The 13,680-nt window shown below is 39.0% G+C and overlaps 1 protein-coding gene and 1 pseudogene across 14 annotated transcripts in view; both read right to left on the reverse strand.

Moving 5' to 3' along the window:
• Nucleotides 1-13,680, reverse strand: part of PATJ (PATJ crumbs cell polarity complex component) — a 421,434-nt gene that overhangs the window by 346,477 nt on the left and 61,277 nt on the right. For all 14 annotated transcript variants that reach the window (XM_063817330.1, XM_016919657.4, XM_016919650.4 and 11 more), the window contains 2 exons: nt 11,485-11,561; nt 8,475-8,531 (listed from right to left, as the gene is read on the reverse strand). In XM_063817330.1, the coding sequence (XP_063673400.1) occupies nt 8,475-8,531; nt 11,485-11,561 (134 nt within the window). The remainder of the gene's footprint in view (nt 1-8,474; nt 8,532-11,484; nt 11,562-13,680) is intronic.
• Nucleotides 590-689, reverse strand: LOC112207013 (U6 spliceosomal RNA; annotated as a pseudogene).

A 13,680-nucleotide genomic window follows, 5' to 3' on the forward strand; every position in this document is an offset into this window, starting at 1 on the left:
ACTCCAAATCTATTCTTCAGAGTATAGTTCAAATGCCATCCTACCAATAAGCCTCCATCTGTCTTGAGGAAGTAATATCCTTCTAGAACACACATTAGGCATTTTAGCAGTATCTGAATAATAATTCTCTATGGAGTGAGGCAAGAAAGGAATCAAAATTCCCTTTAGGAACCTTACCCCAAACCTACAGAATCAGAGTATCAGCAAGGAGGAACAAAATAGGGCATGTGTATTTTGAAAGAGCTCCTGTGATGTTTCTGATATGCCACCTGCACTACTAGGTAACCACTGCTACTATAGTTATTTGATTCTGTGTCTTACGTTCTCCACTTAAAAAGAGAGCAGCAAAGTATAAAATTACATCCTTGAGAACTGATAACAGCATTGCTTCTGTGGATGAGAGGACTGGGGTGGGAGAAAAAAATCACCTTTTGCAGTACATATTTCTATACCTTTTAAATTGTATGTCTTGCCCGTATATTATCTATTTAAAATTTAAAAGAAGAAAAAAGAATGATGTCAGCTTAGAAGCCAGATAACCCTTGATTTGTTTCCTTTTTTGAAAATTTTTTTATAAATTTATTTTTTAATAGTTCTGGAACACTTCACGAATTTGTGCGTCATCCTTGCACAGGGGCCATGCTAATCTCTGTATCATTCCAATTTTAGTATATGTGCTGCCTAAGCAAGCATATGATTTGTTTCCTAATTCCACCCCCTTACTAGCTGCGTATGATCTTGGGCAATTTACTTTTACTGCCTGACAGTCAAGTTTCCCATATTAAAAATGGGAAGGGGAAAATGCTTGCTGACCAATAAGGTTACTATTATAAATATAGGAGAAAACATATTTAAAGCAAAGAACCGGCCCTGGTAACTGAACAGTAACATCCACTATAACTCTTGGAAAGCCCAGTACATCCCTCTTGCCTTAAAAATTATATTTGTTCATTATAAAGTGGTTGGGGAGAAACCATATTTTAATGTTCTCCAGGTCAGGAAATATAACTCAAGAGAGAAATAAAGTTAAATTTGTCACTTTTTTTGTCAAAACCAGAGAGCAGGACCTGGTGTTTTTGTTTCCCACACAAGCGATATTACCGATGCTCACTTCATATTACAATTGATGGCCAGGAGAAAGGTCACTAGAATGAGCTTAATGCTTCTCCCTCATAGAGCTGTTATTATCTTAATAGTAAACACTTGCCAAGAAAGCCATCCCTAAAAGTGCAAGTCTCCCTAGATGCGGGAAAACTGTTCTTGTGTCATGATTAACAGCTTCCTAGAAGCAGTGCAGCTAATGCTTAAGTCACTGTAAATAGCTTTCACCTCCCTCTTTCTCCACAACTCCACCTACCTCAGAAGAAAATCTTATCTATTAACATTAGCCCATAATATATGAAGATGCTTCTTTTTTAAAAAATATAGAGACAGGGTCTCCCTCTGTTGACCAGGTTGGTCTCAAACTCCTGGCCTCGAGATCCTCTGCCTCAGCCTCCCAAAGTGCTGGGATTATATGCATAAACCACCCCGCCCAGTCATGTAGATGCTTCTGGAATCATCCCTTCAAGAGTGATGGCCATGGGATGGCAACCATCTAAAAGCAGCTAGACCCATAGAAACATAATTGTTCTAATCAGAAAGCTGATGAGACAGGAAAAACCTCCAGCCTGGACCTAAGATCATAGACAAAACCCTGCTCAAAACCTCCCACTGGTGTTACCTGTGACTGAGGATAAAGTCCATACATATCACCGTGGCTCCCAAGGGGCCCTTTAACACCTAGTCTTCCTCTCCAGCATCATTTAACAATATTCTGCTCTTCACTTAGTTTGACCCAGACACTCCGAAAGAAACAACTTCTATTCCCCCAACACACAAGCCCTTTCCCACAGCAGAGCCACTGTACTTGCTGCTTCTCTTTTCCACATTCTTATCCTTCAAGCCTGGGCTCAGAAAGGCTTTCCCCGGCTCCCTCTAAAGTGTCCCCCACCCCAGTTATGCTCAATTTACTGTTTATTCATTTGCAGCACTTCTTACAATCTACAACTATCTTATCAAGTTATTTTTTACTTGTCTATTACCATGCCCCTATACAATCGCAGAATCTAAGCTCTATGAGAGCAAGGACCCTTTCCATTTTGCTTCCCACAGATGGTAGCACAGTGTCTGGCACAGAGTAGGAGCTCAGTAAATAGTTCAGGAATGGATGAATGCATTCTAAGCTACAACCTGCCTCTGCTATGATCTAGTTGTATAATTTCGGTCAAGTCATTCAACCTAGGCAACCTTTACTATCCTCCTGTCTGTAAAATCGGTTTTGACTGGTTAGTTAAAATCTCCCTTACATATTGTAGGGAGAAATTAGTAGCTACTGAATTAGGACGCAAATTTCCAATTATAAGAGGATTTTTAAAAATCATAGCTGATCAAAATGAAGAAAAATTCTATGGACATTTAATAAGTAAGAAATTAATGTAGAAAAATGTAAAAATATATGATAATGTTACATGGAAAAATTACACACCCCTTCTATCCCACATACATGCGCGTGCACACACACACACACATACATACACACTAAACAAAAGGCAGGTAATACTGACTGCAAATATATAAATATGTAGCTAACAACTAAATACGCAAAGAGAATAATGCGGCAGGGCACGGTGGCTCACGCCTGTAATCCCAGCACTTTGGGAGGCCAAGGTGGGCGGATCACCTGAGGTCAGGAGTTCAAGACCAGCCTGGCCAACAGGGTGAAATCCCGTCTTTACAAAAATACAAAAATTAGCTGGGCGTGATAGCAGGTGCCTGTTAATCCCAGCTACTCGGGAGGCTGAGGCTGAAAAATTGCTTGAACCCAGCAGGCGGAGGTTGCAGTGAGCCGAGATGGTGCCATTGCACTCCAACCTGGGCAACAGAGCGAGACTGTATCTCAAAAAAAAAAAAAAAAAAAAAAAAAAGTAGAGAATAATGTAATTTTGGGTGACTCTTTTTCTTCCAGTGAAGAAAATAGGGAAACAAGAAAAGCAACTTTTTGCCACAACAAAATTTCAATTAATTAAATGTTTTTAAAAGCATATTAAAAGAAAAAGACCTTTGGAAGTTCAGTCTAAAAGTGCTAGAGGCATATAACTGGGAAACAAAACTACCATTTATTGGCCATTTCTTATATCTTGGCACTAAGCTATATTAATTAAGGTATATACGAAATACTATTTCTCTTTAGTCTTCTACAACACAATTATTATTGTTCATATTATTTAGAGAAAAAATTAGGCCAGTTATTACCTCTGAAAGCATTTCATCAAATGTTACTTTCTTAAACCTTCCCTGACTAACCTATCTAAACTTGCAAATAAACCCCCACTCCTGAATTTCCTATGTTCCCTGCCTTAATATTCTCCATGGCACATATCACCTATACGGTACAACTTACTTATTTTTGGCCTCCTCCCATTAAAATATAAGTTCTATAGGACAGGAATTTTTCTTCCTGCTTTGTTCTCTTCTGGAACCCGAGCACCCAGTAGCGGACCTAGCACAGTGTACATATAATACATATTTGATGAATGAATGAACAGCCAAATGTACTAGTGAGTTTTTATAAGGTGGTTCTGAAAGTGTGTTCAACTCAAAGCCCTTCTGCCCATTTATACCAGAGTTACTGAGTACAAATATGTATATGTGTGTATGTGTGTGTGTATATATATATATGTACATTCCATAGAGGTTGATCAGGAAAGACAACACAGTAAGTGTGGAGGCAGAGAACTAAGGAGTGAGAGTGAGAAAGAACATCTTCTGCCTGGAGAAAGAGAATCACACTCTTTAAAAATGTACACAAAGTGTGCTTTGTGCCTTTTTTCCTTGCTGTCTTTTACTTATTATAAAACATGATGATTCAGGGTCTTAGGCTTTGAATGTGGGAGGACAGACAAGTAAAGCTGAACCACGTGATGAATGGAGCCTGATCAGGGCAGGACTTCCCTGAAAGGACATATCCTGAGTTCTAAAGCAATATGACACAGGAGGCTAAAAAGCTAATCAGGAAACCCTGGAAAAGCAAAGCAAGTATTTCAGCAGTCCACACTACTAAGGAGAGAAGATTAGCGTTCAGGTTCCACCAGGATAAGAGGACTGGTAAACACCCCAGGGTCTTTCATGGATTACCCGGGAGGCTGTGTCTTTTTTTATTTTTTTTAGACAGAATCTCGCTGTATTGCCCAGGCTGGAGTCCAGTGGCACAATCTTGGCTCACTGAGGCCTCCACCTCCCAGGTTCAAGCAATTCTCCTGCTTCAGCCTCCTGAGTAGATGGGATTACAGGCACCCACCACCATGCCTGGCTAATTTTTGTATTTTTAGGAGAGACAAGGTTTTATCATGTTGCCCAGGCTGGTCTTGAACTCCTGACCTCAGGTGATCTTCCTGCCTCGGCCTCCCAAAATGCTAGGATTACAGGTGTGAGCCACTGTGCCTGGCCAAGACTGTGTCTTAAAAGTGAAGCAAATCAGAGGTGGTCTGACTCTTACAGAACTGTACCTCTGCCCCGTCTCTAAGATGAGCACCCACCAATACCACCACACACACACACACACACACACTCTCTCTCTCTCTCTCTCTCTCTCTCTCTCAGTCACTCACATTCTCTCTCTCTCTCTCTCTCTCTCTCTTCCCTCCCCTTCCTCTATCACCACATTAGCAGGCAGGGTAAGACCTCTCTGGACAGAGATAACTGATATCATCTGAAGCCTTTTATAGTTGTCAGATATTTAATCAAATTTTGGCATAACAAGAGATATACCCAAACAAAAAGACAAAACATCGAATGACAGAAACAGATCCAAAGTTGATCCAGATATTGGAATTACTTAAAGTCTTTATAAGCTATGGTTAACATGTTGAAGAAATAGAGGAAAAGATGGCAAATACAGAAATAGATAAAAAATATAGTGTTTTTTTTTTTAGATGGAGTCTCGCTCTGTCGCCCAGGCTGGAGTGCAGCGGCGTGATCTCGGCTCACTGCAAGCTCCGCCTCCCGGGTTCACGCCATTCTCTTGCCTCAGCCTCCCGAGTAGCTGGGACTACAGGCGCCCGCCACCACGCCCGGCTAATTTTTTGTATTTTTAGTAGAGATGGGGTTTCACTGTGATAGCCAGGATGGTCTCGATCTCCCGACCTCGTGATCCACCCGCCTCGGCATCCCAAAGTGCTGGGATTACAGGCGTGAGCCACCGCGTCCAGCCTAGATTTTTTTTTTTTACTTTGGGAATTTAGCCGGAGAATTATAATGTAAAAAGAAATAAAATGAAAATTCCATACTAGATAAATAACTAAAATTAAGCACTTAATAGATGGGCTTTAGCAGCCGATTAGGCACAGGAAATTTAGTAAACTAGAAAACATTTAAATAGAAAATATCTAAGAATTTAGTGTAAATTAAAGAGCAATTTCATGCAACACTGATTTATATGATAATAATAAAAATAATAATAAGAGTCTGGCTGGGCACAGTGGTACACACCTGTAATCCCAGCACTTTAGGAGGCCAAGGCTTCACCTGAGGGCAGGAGTTCGAGACCAGCTTGGCCAACATGGTGAAACTCCATCTCTACTAAAAATAGAAAAAATTAGCCAGGCGTGGTGGTGGGCACCTATAATCCCAGCTACCTGGGAGGCTGAGGCAGGAGAATCACTTGAACCCAGGAGGCGGAGGTTACAGTGAGCCAAGATCACACCATTGCACTCCAGCCTAGGCAATAAGAACGAAACTCCGTCTCAAAAAACAAGAGCCTACTATGTGCTTGCAACTATTCTAGGCATATTACAGTTAATACCTATATAAATCTATGAGGCAGGTACAATATTAAGCATAATAGAGTTAATTCCTATATAAATCTATGAGGCAGGTATTAATATTTCCTTTTTACATACAAAAAACTGAGACTTGAACTTTAGATCATTTTCTAAGATTACACAGCTATGAAATTCTGCATAAGCCAGAATTTGAACTCAGGCAGTTTGGTTCTAGAATCCATGTAATCAGTACACTATAATGCAGTAATTAATAACAAATGAAGCTTGATGAGGTGTTTGTCTTTGAGACGGAATTTCCCTCTTGTTGCCCAGGCTGGAATGCAATGGCGCGATCTCAGCTCATTGCAACATCCGCCTCCCAGGTTCAAGTGATTCTCCTGCCTCAGCCTCCCGACTAGCTAGGATTACAGGTGCCCACTACCACGCCCGGCTAATTTTTTTGTATTTTTAGTAGAGACTGGGTTTATTTATTTATTTATTTATTTTTTGAGACGGAGTCTCGCTCTGTTGCCCAGGCTGGAGTGCAGTGGCACGATCTCAATTCACCACAACCTCTGCCTCCCGGGTTCAAGCGATTCTCCTCCCTCAGCCTACCAAGTAGCTGGGGCTACAGGTGCATGCCACCATGCCCGGCTAAGTTTTGTATTTCTAGTAGAGACAGGGTTTCACTATGTTGGCCAGGCTGGTCTCGAACTTCGGACCTCATGATCTGCCCGCCTCGGCCTCCCAAAGTGCTGGGATTACAGGTATGAGCCACCACGCCCAGCTTTGTATTTGTATTTCTTACTCTCATTTTGAACTAAATCCCTCTCAATATATTGAGATGGCATTAATATTTAGTCACTACTCTAATCTGACTTTGTAAATAATTTAAAATTAAACTACAAGACGAGCCATATTTTCCTCAGATTTTGTACATCTGAGGAAAGCTTGGTCAGTTGGCCGACACAGTCACAATGATGAAGTGACTCAAGATGCAGATAAACTGGGAAGGGAAGAAAGACTCTCAAGTGTCAGCCTTGAAAATTCAAACCTGGCCAGGCGTGGTGACTCATGCCTGTAATCCCAGCACTCTGGGAGGCCGAGGCAGGTGGATTACCTGAGGTCAGGAGTTTGAGACCAGCCTGACCAACATGGTGAAACCCCATCTCTACTGTAAAAAGAAAAAAATTAGCCGGGGGTGGTGACACATGTCTGTAAGTCCCAGCTACTTGGGAGGCTGAGGCAGGAGAATCGTTTGAACCCAAGAGGTGAAGGTTGCAATGAGCTGAGATCATGCCACTGCACTCCAGCCTGGGCGACAGAGCAAGACTCCGTGCAAAAAAAAAAAAGAAAGAAAAGAAAATTCAAACCTATAAAATTATGGCACACATAGCATAAAATCATGGAAGATAAATATTGATTACAAATATTCAACCAAGAAGAAAATGGTAGCACTATCTAAAGACTCTTCAACTTCTTATGAAACCTTCATGGGATGCAGAAAATACATTTTTAGCCTGGTGCTGTGGCTCATGCCTGTAATCCCAGCACTTTGGAAGGCCAAGGTGGGTGGATTACCTGAGGTCGGGAGTTGGAGACCAGCGTGACCAACAGGGAGAAACCTCGTCTCTACTAAAAATACAAAATTAGCCGGGCATGGTGGTGCATGCCTATAATCCTAGCTACTAGAGAGGCTGAGGCAGGAGAATCGCTTGAACTCGGGAGGCAGAGGTTGCGGTGAGCCAAGATTGTGCCACTGCACTCCAGCCTGGGCAACAAGGGCGAAACTCTGTCTCAAAAAAAAAAAAAAAGAAAAAGAAAATACATTCTTAAAACTGCATGTGACAGAAGAGTTTAAGGTAGGCTCAGCACTTATATCCCATGCAGAATTACACTATGACTTCTGAAACCACTCAGGCAAGAACATCTTTCCTTTCTTATCAATTGTTGAGGAGGCCGCCTACAAGGCTTCTCTAAGTTTCAATTGCCCTGGCCTCTACTTATCCAGAATGGGAATGTTTAGTGACAGGACACTAAAAAATGTTGGAAAAAAAACTGTAGAAGTTGTCTTCTGGCACCTTGCCAACAGAAATAAAGCTTACCAAAAACGTTTTAAGTTCAAGAACAACTACTGCCTACACTCAGAAGATAAACCACTTTTCTTTCCTTGAACATCTGAACCTGAAGCCTTTTTTAAAGCCTGTATTCCTAGGTCTTGATTTTTAGGAAACATTCATTAAAGGACTTATAATATCTAAAAAACTAATGCACACTGCACAATGTTACTCTGCATACTACCTCTAATGTGGGCAAAGGAGTCAAACCTGGGTTTTGGCTTCTGAACATGACATAGGGATCCTGTGTTCTTCCCAGGCATCATCTTTCATAACAGTGAGACCCATCACATTTCCAGGAAACATGCAAGACTAAATTCTGGAAACTTTAGGTCACAGCACTAATTTAGTTTCTTCAGCAAGAATTTAAAGAAAGTTCTTCAAACAATAAAAAATGGGCCAAGTTCAGTGGCTCCGCCTGTAATCCTAACACTTTGGGAGGGAAACACGGGAGGATCACTTTAGCCTATGAGTTTGAGACCAACCTGGACAACATAGTGAGACCCTATCTCTTAAAAAAAATAAAACTGTTAACTTTGTTATAAAAAATGCTTACCTTTGAATATTTCTGTAACTCAGCATCATCTGCAATCTGTGTGTCCAAAGTAGCAACCTAAATTTACAAAAAAAATTTCCAGTATTTGTAAAAGCATAACTGTATTTCCTCCTACATTTTCTGAAAATCTGTAAAACCTATATATTGATAACTCTATTTGACCTACATTCTAATACCTTTCTTATATTTTTGAAATCTATAACACATAATGTGAAATTTCAGAGTATATTTGATTTTTTTGTTGTTGTTCTCCACAACAATCTTTTTTCCTAAATTGCATAAATTGAACAGAAGGTGATGGGCACATATATATGCTATTTTTAAAAATCCATGATCCCTAAAATTTTAATATAATCCTCCATTATCCTGGATGCATAAAAATTTTACTCTTTTGACAAAATCAAAAATATGGCCATTTTTAGTTTCAAATCCAAGCCTCAAAACAAAATTTGCAAGGTCAGTAGAGTCAGATGTGTTTGGAAAAACTAAAGCATCTGACTTTCCACAACAAGCTCAAACCATTTCCCCAGGAGAAATAGCTGGCAAAGACATAAACAGAAAGACCTGGTCCCTGGTGGAAAGCTCATGGAATACTTAAAGCTTTTAATCCTGGCCTAAAACTATTGTTCTAAGCTTCAATGGTGGACATCCACAGAAGTGAATTCCTTGCAAGCAAAAGTATGTTACTGATGATTTGCATCTGTAACTTGTTAATAAAATATGATGCATCTGGCGGGAAGGGATAAGTTAAACAATGACCCAACTACAGCTTCTGAAAGTACTGCATTTCAGATAAGCAGATCCTGTAAGAAAGTTTTTTAACAAAATAAGAAATATTGGAGTACATGCATTCATTCATTCTCCATCATGCCTAGCTTCTTTCTGCCAACCATTCCTCGGTACAAGATGCTACAACTTTTAATGGATAGCTGTCACTTTAAATTTCCAACTTCAAATTCTGTCTCCTCTTTATAATTTGTCTGTTATGACCTCACCATGTAATAAATAAACGAAATTTAAAAGTTTAATTATAAGGAGAATAAAATTTTAACAGAAGGCTGGCAGTGGCTCATGTCTGTAATCCCAGAACTCTGGGAGGCCAAGCAGGGTGGATCACTTGAGCCCAGGAGTTTGAGACCAGACTGGGCAACACAGCGAGACACTATCTCTAAAAAAATTTGAAAAATTAAGCGAGCGTGGTGGCTCATGCTTGTAGTTCCAGCCAGTCAGGAGGCTGAGGTGGGAGATCAGTTGAGCCCAGAAAGTTGAAGCTGCAGTGAACTATGATTGTACCACTGCATTCCAGCCTGGGCAACAGAGAAAGACCCTGTCTCTCAAAAAAATGTTTTTTTTGTTTTTTGTTTTGTTTTGTTTTTGAGGTGGAGTCTCCCTCTTTTGCCCAGCTGCAGTGCAGTGGCACGATCTCAGCTCACCACAACCTCCGCCTCCCAGGTTAAGCAATTCTCCTGCCTCAGCCTCCTGAGTAGCTGGGATTACAGGTGCCCACTATCACACCCAGCTAATTTTTGTATTTTTAGTAGATACAAGGTTTCATCATGTTGGCCAGGCTGGTCTCAAACTCCCGACCTCAAGTGATCCACCCTTCCTGGCCTCCCAGAGTGCTGGGATTACAGGTGTGAGCTACTCCACCAGGCCTAAAAAATGTTTTTAACAAAAAAAAGAGCCCATCATAAAACTGGCCATTTGTAAATACTGTTACAGCAAATTTATTTGAATACCAAACCACTAAGATAAGTAGGAAAGGCCATTTGCTAGGTGATAGCCTAATAATCATATTCAAAATCTATGAAGCAAAAAAACAGCAGCTCATGAGAACTGACACACAGGCATAAAGTTACCAAGAGAAAGTGTGAATTGTATTGACTCATCTTTTCTTTTTTTTTTTTTTTTTGAGGCGGAATCTCGCTCTGTCGCCCAGCCTGGAGTGCAGTGGCATGATCTCCGCTCACTGCAAGCTCCACCTCCCAGGTTCACGCCATTCTCCTGCCTCAGTCTCCCGAGTAGCTGGGATTACAGGCGACCACCACCATGCCCGGCTAATTTTTTGTATTTTTAGTAGAGGCGAGGTTTCACCATGTTAGCCAGGATGGTCTCGATCTCCTGACCTCGTGATCTGCCCGCCTCGGCCTCCCAAAGTGCTGGAATTACAGGCGTGAGCCACCGCGCCCGGCCTTGACTCATCTTAATGACACTGAAAATTTTGTGACAACAGATGGTGGCTAGGTAATCTAAACCAAAAAGATTTTTAAAATCTCCAACCAGCCAACAAGTACTAATTATAAACATATGTAAGAAAATGTGAGTGAGAGTAGAAATTTAAAAGAATATTTTATTACTAATGCATTTAGTGAACACTGTAGAGGCTTGTCTAAGCACAACCTTCTGCCTTCATGTGGATTCATATGGGGAAATGTAATCAATCCCTTACTCAATGAATCTAATAGCAGGTGAAAGGAAGTCTAATGGACCACTGGCACTATAAACTTATACCTAACCTAAATTACTTCCTGTTCTTCCAAATACATTTGATAATCATTCTTTCATTTTTCACATAAAACTGTAAGATTCTTTGTGAAACATAGGACTAATATCCACAGTCCTTTCAGTGTACAATAAAACAAACAGATCATAAAAGCAATCATAAAAATGCCAGCAATTTTAAGCAGCTGATACAGGTTATAAATTTAAAGGCAAGCCCTCTCTCTCCCAACAGTTTTCTGTCTATTGTCGACTTAAACGGTTTCAACATGAACTGAGTGTCTCCTAATGTTAACTGAAGTTTGTGTGCAGTCCTTAATTATTCTTACCGCTTAAAATGCTAAAGATGGGGGGAAAAAATCAATTGATTGATCCACTAGGGAAGAAAGGCAGGAAGGAAAAATAAAGTCAGGCTGGCTATTCTTTGACTCACCCATTTCTTTGGATCGTACTGTTAGAAACTTGATGTGAAATGGACATGAATGTTTTTTATTAGAGCATTTTAACATACCATTACTTCATAATCAGGACCCAACAGGTTTTCCCATCTGGATTTCAGCTCATTTTCTGGAGAGTCTGGGACTTTTTCTGAATATTAAAAAAAAAGAGAGAGCGAGAGAATGTTGAAACTACTGTGAGCCAAACACACTTAACTGCTAAATTCGTCAATAACAGCCCAGTTTCAGTAAGTAAAGGGGAAATGAATAAAAAGGAAAATGCATTAACTTAGGTCTGCTAGGTAAAGTAAATCAGAGGTGACTTATAAAACTAACATAAAATGTAAAGACCAGCTGTGACCAAATTATGAAGGTGCTTTTGTTGTTAAGGGATATTTTAAAGGAAAGAGGACGTGATGAGTTATACATGAAATTTAAATTATATACAGTTTATATGTAAATATCCTATAGTTTACAAGTAAAATGCATCTGGCTTTGCTTTATAATACATTAGGACATAGAAGGATTTAATTTAAATGTTAATCACTTCAAAGTAGTTCCATTCCAGCTGCCCACTAGAAAAGTAAAAACTTACCAAGATATCTTTACTATCAGCAGCGCATATCAACACAATACATTCAGACTTTTCACATGGGTGGCTATAAAGGCTTGTCTGGTTTAATTCAGTCAAAGTTCCATGAGCTTTAATACAATAGAAACTTTGGTTTCACACTAGTCTTTTGTTGCTTGGTTATTAAGATATTTGTATCTTTATGACTTTCTTGAGTGGAATACTGTCTTTGTTGCATAGATAATTTTATAGTGCCAAAACAGATTTTAAGTGTCTTGCCTGTCCTCTACATGACTGTAGCCAGAAGCTCAGTGCACGGTGCATAGTATGAATAATGTCTAATAGGCAAAAGTCAAAGTACTAAAACTGAAGTTATAACTTATACCCATAGCAGTAGCAGAAAATGAACAAACTTCTACGTTTTTTAACTTAAAGAAAAACTGTCTCAATTTTGTCTTAAGATTAAACAAGTCACAGAACAGTTATCACAACTGATATAACCATCTGCCTAAAATCAAACGTTAACTTGCAGTATCAGCTCTTTCAGTCTTCAGCATGGACAGCTCATCTTGGATGCATATAATGTTTAATCACATAATACAAATCATTAAGTGAAACAGGCTAACCTCAAAAATCAGTGACTAAGACTAATGAACATTAAAGAACTTAAATTACTACATTTATAAAAGAATACCCATGAAATAACTATATTAATTGCTATGCTAGATTACATTTAGGTGATAACTAACCAAAGATCCTATTAAAAACAAAAAATCAAATTCATTTGGGCTTTGCACCTTTGCACCTATTCCTGTTAGCATTTCCTTAAGAAATTACATTTAGAGTTCTAACATCTTGCCTCATAAATTTCTTCTACGCAGTAATTTCTTAACTGGTAAACAAAACTGAACAAAATTTGCAATTTATTTGTTGAATTCTAAGCTTAAAAACATGGCTCTCATATGACAGTTAATATAAATGTATAAAATAATGTTGACATTTCACCAGCAATTCTTTTGACTATATTTTTACCTTTCAGTTGTACAATGAAAACACAGTCATGTGTTTTAAACCACAGTACAAAGGCCTAAGTGCTGGAGAAAAGAGATATGCTTTCAGCAGCTCAATAAATCCTAGGCTACACAAAATGATCAAAAAATGAATAACATGATGATCTGAAATAATTATTCCAAAGACAAAAAGAGAGCTAACCTCATAGCAGTTAGTAGATTTTGGTTTTACTCTAAAGCTAAAATTATACGTATGCAAGAAGAAAAAAACGTAGTGAAGTTGATCCAAAAAGCACACATAAAATATTTCTAAAACTAATACTTCCTGGTCAATTGTAAGTATAATTTTTAATTTTTGCATATATAACCAAAAATGGTATGTCATTTTTAAAATCTGTATTTCTTTCATTGCGAATGAGGTTGATATGCCAGTGTTGTTATTGGCTTTTTGTATTCCTCTTTCGTGAACCATCTGTTCATTGTCTTTACCTGTTTTCGTTTTAGCAAGTAGGACTTGATTTAAAACGGGAACATAACATATAAGATGCCAAGACCGTTATATTGATGACGAAAATCTTGTAGTGCATGTGTTGGAGTTAAAGTCTTAAGTATCAAGAAGTAAAATAATTTCATTGTTTCTATTACTAACATTAAAAGTTGAGTGCAAATTGTATAAAATTAGGTACTTT

The sequence above is a fragment of the Pan troglodytes genome, chromosome 1 (assembly GCF_028858775.2).
Source record: "Pan troglodytes isolate AG18354 chromosome 1, NHGRI_mPanTro3-v2.0_pri, whole genome shotgun sequence".
Lineage (NCBI taxonomy): Eukaryota > Metazoa > Chordata > Mammalia > Primates > Hominidae > Pan > Pan troglodytes.